The sequence below is a fragment of the Nicotiana sylvestris genome, chromosome 10 (genome assembly GCF_000393655.2).
Source record: "Nicotiana sylvestris chromosome 10, ASM39365v2, whole genome shotgun sequence".
In the NCBI taxonomy this organism is placed as follows: domain Eukaryota; kingdom Viridiplantae; phylum Streptophyta; class Magnoliopsida; order Solanales; family Solanaceae; genus Nicotiana; species Nicotiana sylvestris.
In genome coordinates, this window is record NC_091066.1 from 1,023,423 (window position 1) to 1,033,558 (window position 10,136).

At 36.6% G+C, this 10,136-nt stretch overlaps 1 protein-coding gene and 1 non-coding gene across 2 annotated transcripts; one reads left to right on the forward strand and one right to left on the reverse strand.

Annotated features, from left to right (window-relative positions):
- Positions 1–6,195: 6,195 nt before the first annotated feature.
- Positions 6,196–8,815, reverse strand: LOC138880378 (uncharacterized). The gene is made up of 4 exons (XM_070160423.1): positions 8,185–8,815; positions 7,043–8,028; positions 6,805–6,898; positions 6,196–6,572 (listed from the first exon to the last, which is right to left on the reverse strand). The coding sequence occupies exons 1-4, from the start codon at positions 8,813–8,815 to the stop codon at positions 6,196–6,198; spliced, it is 2,088 nt and encodes a 695-aa protein (XP_070016524.1).
- An 89-nt stretch (positions 8,816–8,904) lies between these two features.
- Positions 8,905–9,012, forward strand: LOC138880531 (small nucleolar RNA R71). Its single transcript, XR_011403266.1, has one exon. It is a non-coding gene; the product is annotated as a small nucleolar RNA R71 (small nucleolar RNA).
- Positions 9,013–10,136: the final 1,124 nt, after the last annotated feature.

The following is a 10,136-nucleotide window of genomic DNA, read 5'->3' on the forward strand; positions in this document are numbered from 1 at the left end:
CTAATATAGGTTCAACACTGATTTTTAGAATCTTTCTAGGACTTTTCTTGGCTTGTAATGTTAGGCTTCAGGTTGGTAGGATAAGGATATTTTTAGAGTAACTTCTTTTACCCAGCTTGGAGCAAATATTTCTTGGTGCTCGACATTTCCTCCCTTTGATAACACTTTTTTTTCGGTTTTGTCTTTTTTTTTGTAATCTCAAATATCTTATATTCACATAATTTGTTTTCTTCTTCCATCCTTCTTATTTAAATATATACACCAATCTCTACTCATTTTTAGTTGGAAGATCTCATGACTATATATGTATATATATAATTACTCCCTTTTTTCTTTTTCTTCTACTTTATAAGAGATCAAGGTGTTGAAAAACTTTGGATAAAGGCTCAAAGAAGGGTTCTAATGGAATATTTATATGTATTTGGTTGGAAAATAAGAAGGCTAGAAAATGGTAAATCAATGAAAGCCTAATTTCATTTTTCAAAAATCAGTGTCACCTATTATTTCGCCTTGAGAAACATTTAGAGCAAGTTCTAGTCAAGTTTATTGATTCTACCTGTTTTACGATCATAGTTGTTCTCAATTCCAATGATTTCCTGAGATAAAGATGCTTGTTCCTGCCTTCACAAAATCAAATCATAGATATGGAATTTACATGGTGAAGATAAAGAGAATTAATCATTGGACATATAGTAAAGAATTTATTTTGTTAATTAAAAACCGACAAATAGGATAGAGGAGAGAAAAATAATTATATAAAAACATATAAAGAAAATAAAACTTTATATAAACATATATATCTATTAATTAGATTCATATATAACATATACTAGAAATGCATTAGAATATACCCCCTCCACACGTGAACTGTTTCATCCTCCTGGATAAAACACGTGATAAGGGATATCATATATAAGTATTAATTTAAGGAAAAAAAAAATTAATACTAATGTATATAAAATAAAATAAAAAATCTTTTTGGCTTTCAAATTTACAATCACAGAAGAAAGCTTGAAAGAAACTGTGACCACACATGTTCTATGTGTAATAGACTGACTAATTTAAGACCCTATCAGTAATTGTGTCCTGGTTTAAATATAAACCAAAAATTACCTAAGCTAGCATTCGACTTGAAACATTAAATGGTTGACCAACCAGTTACTTGTGCATACCGATCACCATGGAGTTGCTCCTGTATAGGTGAATCTCTTTTTGTAGAGGCCTTCATGAGATGCCCTGGTTGTACAGTAACCTGGATATTGACCAGATTAATTGGTTAAGCATTTAATTATCAAACTTATTTTGGACTTATAAGGCTCCATTGCTTCACCCTCAATGGCTACGGGTATGTCACTATAGTTCTGAGTTTAACGTCATCAGCTTGACTTATTACCTGTGGAATTCATCAGTATATCAAAGTGACCAATGAATGTTACTCAAAATGTCCTCTAAAGTACAATTTTAGTCTTTGACCATTTACCTTAAATTTGTCACCTCCATTGTTCTATTGGATTTTAATTGCTCCATATGGAGTAACATTTGTTACATTGTAAGGACCTGTCCATCTTGATTTTAATTTTCTCCTGAGTCGACTATTGTAAAGAAGCACTTGATCACCAATTTTAAAACTTTTTTGTTGGATCAAATTGTCATGCCATTTTTTTGTTTTTTATTTAAAAAGTTTTGCATTTTCATAGGCTTCCAACCTCATTTCTTCCAACTCATTAACCTAAAATAATCTATTCTTACCATTAGAGGATAATTCAAAGTTTAATGTTCTTAGTGCCCCAAAAGTTTTATGTTTTAATTCACCTGGCAAATGACAATCTTTCCCAAAGACTAATCTATATGGGGATGTTCCAATTGGCATTTTGAACGCCGTTCGGTATGTCCATAATGCATCATCTAATTTTAAAGCCCATTCGTTTCTTGAGATTCCAACTGTTTTTTCAAGAATTCTTTTTAACTCACGGTTGGAAACTTCAACTTGCCCTAAAGTTTGAGCATGATATGGTGTTTCTGTTTTATGAGTCACACCATATTTTGTCAGCAAAGCAGAAAATTATCTATTCATAAAATGAGTCCCTTGTTCACTAATGATGACTCGTGGTATGATAAATTTGGTAAAAATATTTTTTTGAGAAAATTGCACACAGTTCGAGCATCATTTTTTCTTGTGGGGATGGCTTCAACCCATCTTGACACATAATCCACAGCCACAAGGATATATTCAAAAGAATGAGAGGAAGGAAAATGACCCATGAAATTTATTCCCCAAACATCAAATATTTCACATACCTGTATTGATTGCAATGACATCTCATCTCTCTTAGTGATGTTACCTGTTCTATGACACCTGTTGTCATGACCCTAACCCGATCATGATGGTGCCTATCGTGAAACAAGTCCAGCCGACACAAACTCCCAATCTATTTAAATAGTTATAATAATTCAATTTAAGTCATTAATAGGTGATAAATCCCAAAAATAAAGTGAAATAGAACAACTGCGGAATAAACACAGCCCGACATCGGTGTGTCACCAGTCATGAGCATCTAAACATCCGACTATGAGTATGAAAAGGACTACACAGTCTATTACAGAACTAGTACAAAGGAAAGTAAGATAAGAGGGAGAAACACTGGGCTGCGAACGCTGAGCAGCTACCTAGTGAACTCCGAACAGCCTGCTAGAAGTAATCAGCCCTCGCTAGCGGGACCCGAGGCTCCTGAATCTGCACACAGGGTACAGGGAGTAATGTGAGTACGCTAACTCAGTAAGTAATAAAAGTAAAGGCAGATGAGCGATAAGAAAATACGTAAAACACATCAAAATGCTACCAAGAGGCAATATAAAACCAATACAATGCAATAAACAGTAAAAACTTGTAAAAACACCTTAGTTCACAAAAAGCATCTTTAAAACATCTTTTAATAGTTCAAACAAGTGAATGAAAATAGGGAGAAAGATAGATACATAAATCAGGCTCTCAAGCAAAATATCAACAGAATCAGCCCCTCGGGCTATCTCACAATCGCTCGTATCAGCCCCTCGGGCAATAACATGGAACAACATCAGCCCCTCGGGCTATATCATATTTCACACTGGGTACCCGTGCTTACTGGGAGTGTACAGACTCCGGGAGGGGCCCCTTACGGCCCAAGCGCGATAACAAGCCATCTTGTGGCATAATCAAACAGGCTCTCACTTCATATCAAGCCACCTTGTGGTGTAACAACTCAGGCCCTCAGCCTCATAACCATGAATCCATATAATAATATTGCGGCGCATGCCCGATCCCATAATAACCTCACAATACAGGCCCTCAACCCTACTCAGTCAGAAATCTCTAAAAGCCACTCGGGCACAGTACACTATGATGCTCAGCCCAAAATATCATTTAAGATGTCAAAACAGAGTAAACATGGCTAAGTTATGAAAATAGTAGAATATAGCATAACCGAGTATAAATATAAGGTCAAAACAGTGAGGAATAGTAGTAAATATCCCATAAGGGTCCAAAACAGTTGGCACGAGGCCCAAATATGGCATACAACCCAAAACATGATGCTAGCAAACAGTTTTCAATCGAATACGCAGTAAAACAGTCATAGGGGACGGGCTAAGTCACAATCCCCAATGGTGCATGATCCTATGCTCGTCATCTAGAGTGTGTGTCACCTCAAAATAGCACAACGATGTGAAATCCGTGGTTTCATACCCTCAGGACAACATTTACAATCATTACTTACCTCTATCTGGTCCAACTCTAGACCGTGATGCCTTTGCCTCTTGAATCGGCATCCGGATGCTCCAAATCTAACCAAAATTAGTACATAACCATCAAAATATGCTTAGGGAACAAAGCCCACTCAAAAGTAATCATATTACAACACAAATCCCAAAATTAACCAAACCCGATCCCCGGGCCCACGTCTTAGAATTCGATAAACATTACATCAATAAGCAACGTATCCTCCCACGAGTTCATCCATATCAAAAGTACTAAAATCTGACCAATAATGGCCCCTCAAATCCTTAATCAAAGGTCTCCAATCTCAAGCCCTAGTTTCTTCAATATTAACCCACAAATTTCAATAAATTTCAAGCATAATCAATGAAATAACACCATAGGAACGAATTTTATGATCAAAAATCTTATCTCAATGAAGTTCCCTCTGATTCCTTCTCCAAAATCCCCCTAAAAAGCTCCAAAATCGATTTAAAAATGGTGAAAAAAGGCTGAAAATCGCGAAGGAGGGTTTATATAATTTTCTGGCCCAGGGTAGATCTAGGCTTGAATTGGCAAAATTGGAATTGTGGCATTTTTTGGTTGATAGGTGAGATTTTGATATAGGAGTTGGAATGAAATTCTGGGAGTTGCAGCAAGTCTGTGGTGTAATTCGGGATGTGTGTGCAAAATTTTAGGTATTCGGACGTAGTTTGATAGACTTTTTGATCAAAAGCGGAATTCGGAAGATTTTGGAACCTTAGGCTTGAATCCGATGTGATTTGGTTGATTCGATGTTGTTTGAGTTGTTTTGAAGATTGGTATAAGTTTAGATAGTGGTATGTGACTTGTTTGTGCTTTTGGTTGAGGTCCCGGGGGCCTTAGGGTGATTTCGGATTGTTGACTGGAGGTTTTGGAGTTGAGTTTGGCAGCTGAAGTTTTATGGTTGATGTCATAACCGCATCTGCGGTTGGGAGGCCACAGGTGCGACTCCCGCAGATGTGGAAGCTAGCTGAAGAAGCGGCCAAGAGGTAAGCAGCTGGAACCGCATAAGCGGCTAAGGGAGCGCACCTGCGATAGCGTAGGTGCGGGTACTGCATCACAGATGCGGAAATGGACTCATAAGTGAAAACCGCATATGCGACGCTTTGGATCGCATAAGTGGTAGCACAAAAGCGGAATTGGGCCGCAGTTGCGGAAACGAACCTCCAAAACACGTTCCGATCATACTCCTAAGCCCTAAATCATTTTCCGAAGCTATCCAAACCCTCGAAATTCACATCCGAGCCTTTTTCACATAATTCAACATCCGGTTGACTTTTACAACTTAAGGTTACTCAAAAAAGACTAAGTGTCTCAAACCTAACCAAAACCTCTCCGAACCCGAGCCAACCAGTCCGATAACACATAATACAGCTGAACAAGACAATAAGAAGCGGAAATGGAGAAAACGGAGCGGTAACACATGAAATGACTAGCCAGGTTGTTACACCTATCACATTGGGCAACATATGCTCGGGCATCTTTAAAGAGATTCGACCAAAAAAATCCAGCTTCCAACACTTTAAAGGCTGTTCGATTTGCTGCATAATGACGTCCAATTACTCTATCATGACAGTGATATAAATTTTATTCATCTCTTCTTTAGGCACACATCTTCTAATGATATTATCTGCACAATTTTTAAACAAGTAAGGTTCATTCCACAAATAATACTTTGCATCAGATATAAGCTTTTTTCTTTGCTGGTAAGAGAGATCTTGGAGTATCCACTTTCCAATCAAGTAGGTTGAAATATCTACAAACCAGGGTTGTTGAGTCACAATTGAGTTAACTGAGAAAATATGTTCATCAGAAAGTTCTTCCTTTATTTCGCTAAACTCAAGGGGGGATTTTCTAATCTAGACAAATGGTCAACTACTTGATTCTCTGCTCTTTTTTTGTCTTTTATCTCAAGGTCAAATTCTTGTAGAAGTAAAATCCATCTTAACAATCTAGGTCGAGCATCTTTCTTTGCTAAGAGGTATTTTAAAGCTGCATGATCAGTAAAAACAGTGGCCCTGGTTCCTATTAAATAAGATCGAAACTTATGAAAAGCAAATACTACTGTGACATAATTTAGTTGAGCCTCATTCATTGTTCTACTAGTATAGTAAATGGGACGAAAGATCTTATCCTTTCTCTGCCTAAAACTACTCCAACTGATGTATCACTAGCATCACACATGATCTCAAAAGGTTGATTCCAGTCTTGGGACACAACTACAGGGGCAATTGATAACTTTTCCTTAAGGGTCTCAAATGCTTTCAAATAATCACCTGAAAAATCAAACTTAATATCTTTCATCAAAAGGTTAGTCAACTGTTTTGAAATCTTTGCAAAGTCTTTTATGAATCGTCTGTAAAAACCTGCATGGCCTAGAAAGCTTCTAATGCCTTTAATAGTTGTGGGAGGGGGTAATCCTGCTATATAACATCAATTTTAGCCTTATCAACTTCTATCCCTTTAGCAGTGATTTTATGTCCTAAAACGATTCCCTCAATAACCATAAAATGATATTTTTCCCAATTAAGAATCAAGTTTGCCTCTTCACATCTCTTAAGAACTAAGGTCAAGTGGTGAAGACAATCCTCAAATATTTTTCTAAAGAGTGTAAAATCTTCCATAAATATTTCAAGAAAATTTTCAGTCATGTCAGAAAAAATTGCTGACATGCAACGCTGAAATGTAGTAGGGACATTGCATAGACCAAATGGCATTCTCCTATAGGCATATGTTCCATGAGGACATGTGAAAGTTGTTTTGTTCTGATCTTCAGGTGCAATTGGTATTTGGGTATACCCTGGCCATAAAGAAAACAGTAAAAACTATATCCTACAATTCTTTCTAAAGGAAAATGATCTTTTCTAGTGGCATCATTGAGACGTCTGTAATCAATACAAATTCTCCATCCTGTGACAGTTCTGGTAGGTATAGGTTCATTACTTTCATTTTTATAACTGTCATACCTCCTTTCTTTGGTACTACCTGAACCGGGCTTACCCAAGGGCTGTCTGAAATGGGATAAATAATACCTGCCACCAAAAGCATTACGATCTCCTTTTTTACTACTTCCTGTATTGCAGGATTCAATCTCCTTTGGGGCTGGACTATTGGCCTGTAGCTATCCTTCATGAAAATTCTGTGCATATAAACAACTGGATTAATCCCTTTGATATCTTCTATAGTCCATCCCAAGGCTCATTTTTGTACTTTCAACACTTCAATCAGTTTTGCTTCTTGTCATGCAGTAAGAGAAGATGAAATAATTACTAGAAATAATTCTTCCTTAAGATAAACATATTTTAAATGATATGGGAGAACTTTGAGTTCAATTTTTGGTTCAACTTGTTCTGGTTGCATCTCCTCCTCTTCAGAATCTTTTTCTAGTATTCCAGTTTCTCTTCTGATAATAGGATCATCATCTTGTATGGTGCCAGATTTGGCCAAACATCTTTCCATTGATTTTGGAATCAATTGATCATCTTTAAATTCATCTGTAAGATAATTAAGCATGTCAATCGAAAAACATGAAGATGATGTCTCATCTCCTGAAAATCTTAATATCTTTTGCATATCAAAATTGACTCTTTCTTCATCAACTCTCAAAATCAGTTGTCCTTGATGGACATTTATGATTTCTTTACCTGTGGAAAGAAATGGTCTACCCAAAATAATTGGTTCATCATGACATTCCTTCATTTCAAGTACTATAAAATCTATAGGGAAAACAAACGTATCTACTCTTACGAGCACATTTTCAATTATTCCTTTAGGTTTCTTAGTACTTTGATCTGCAAACTGAAGAGAAACACCTATGTCTTTCATTTCACCAAGATTTAATTTTCTAAAGATAGAAAATGGCATCAAGTTAATTGAAGCTCCAGAATTACAAAGTGCTTTTTCAAAATATACTCCTCCCAAAGAGCATGGAATTGTAAAACTACTTGAATCACCAAGTTTTTGTGGTAGCTTATTTTGAAGTATAGCACTGCATTTTTCAGTAAGCATCACTACAGAAACTTCTTCCAATTTTCTTTTACTTGACAAAATTTCTTTTATGAATTTGGCATAAGAAGGCATTTGCAACAAAGCATCAGGAAAAGGAATATTAATGTGGATTTGTTTTAAAGTCTCCAAAAACTTTGAAAATCGATTATCAAGATTTTCTCTTTTCAGTTTTTGTGGAAAAGGAATTGTCACAGGGAAAGGAGTCAACTTTTCAATATTATTTTCTTCTTTTTTCTTGACTTCTTTCTCTTCAGATAGTTCAGAGGGTATTTCAACATTCTTACCCTTGTTTACCTATTGTTCTAACTTGTCAGCATATGGTTCATCAAGCTCCTTACCTGACCGTAAGGCGATGACCTTAAGGTTCTCCTTTGGATTTTTCTATATATTGCTTGGCAAGGGACCTTGAATCTTTTCTGACACAAGAGTTGCCAGTTGACTTAATTGCATTTCTAGATTTTTGAGGGCTGAACCCTGGCTTTCCATATTTTCATCAGTGACCTTAATGTATTTATACAAAAGTTCATCAAGACTTGAATGAGCTTGTTGAGGACTTTGTTGATATGGCCCTGCTTGTTGATAAGGTCTATAGTTTGGTTCCCCACGGTTCTGATTCTGCGATCCCGACGGACCTTGTACTTGTTGCTTTTGAAAGCTTGTAGAGTTCTCTGCACCATTTGAATTTCTCCATTGAAATCCTGGATGCTTTTGTGCCATTGGACTCCCAAAAGGGTACGGTTTATAACCAACAGAATGGACTTGTTCGTCAGTATGATTGTTTTCTTGATATTCATGGTTCAGATGGTTTCCTTCACACATGTCACAAGTCTCAGATTGGCTTGGTTGTTGTGTATTCACCTGAAAAGATTCAAACTTTTGTGCCAAAGAAATAATTTGTTGTGTTAGTGTATTTAAAGCATCAACCTGATTTACCGTAGCAACCTTCTTGATGATTATACATTCAGATGGCCATTGGATGGCATTCTCAGAAATATCGTTCAACAATTGCAATGCTTCCTCCGTGGTCTTTCCCATTATAGAATCTCCTGAAGCTGCATCAATCACATTTCTAGCAGAAGGTTTTAACCCGTGATAAAAAAATATACAGTTGCATGTGTTCAGGAATGTCATGGTGTGGACATTTTCTTATCATTGCTTTTTAATCTTTACCAAGCTTGATAAACTGACTCAGTGTCAGTCTGCAAGAAATTAGAGATGTCTTGTCTTAACTTTGTGGTTTTAGCAGGGAAAACTATTTATTTAAAAATTTCTGAGTCATTTGGTCCCATGTGGTAGTGGAACCTTGTGGCAAACTTCGCAACCAAGTCTTAGCATCTCTTTTTAAAGAAAAAGGAAATAGCCTTAACTTGATAGCTTCAGGAGGTACTCCATTATACTTTGATGTTTCAACAAGTTCCAGAAAGTCAATTAAATAACTGTGTGGATCTTCACTTGCGTCTCCAATGAAGATGCAAGACTGTTGAATCGTATGAATCAGGCCAATCCTGATTTCAAAGTTTTTGGCTGCCACCAGAGGTTTTCTGACACTAGATTCACAGTTGAAGCGGTCAGGTTTAGCATAATCCCTTAGGATTTTGTTTGCTGGCCTTGGTGCTACTTCATCAAACTGATCCTCCACATGGACTGGTGGTTGAATGTCTTCTACTCCCTAATTCTCCATTCCTTCACGATCTATGCTTTGAGAAGATGGTGTTATTCCTTTCCTGCACAATCGAAGAGATTTTTCAACTTCTGGATCGTAACTAGCCAACTTTTTTGTAGAAGAGTTGGTCATAAACTACTTAAAATTTTAAAGAGAAAAAAATAACAATAGTTTCTAAAGCAGTACTAATAGTTAATAAAATAACTAAAGAAATTTTTAAAGATAACTTTCACGACCCGATTTCACTTCAGGTCGTGATGGCGTCCAACACCATTGTCAGGCAAGCCAACGCGGAAATATTAATAAGTTCTAGTTTTACTTTTTCCAAAATAGTTACCACAACCTCTAAGTTTAAATTTAAAACAAGCGATAATTAGCCGTACCATAATAGTTATACAATCCCAAAAGAATAATCTACTAATGTGTGTGCCAAGACCCGGTGTCACAAGTATATGAGCATCTAGTAGAATACACAAAAGAATAAATCTATCCTACTGCCTGAACTAGAATAGACAGCCAAAAAGTACAGAAAGACTCCATCACGCTGCTGGGTGACATAGAAAAGGAGCAGCTCACCGTGGAATCTCGGACTACAATCAAGCGTGCGCACCAGACTGGTAACCAAATGTACGTACCTCAAATCCTATACAATTAAGTACATAAGCGTAGTATGAGTACATAAACAATATGTAC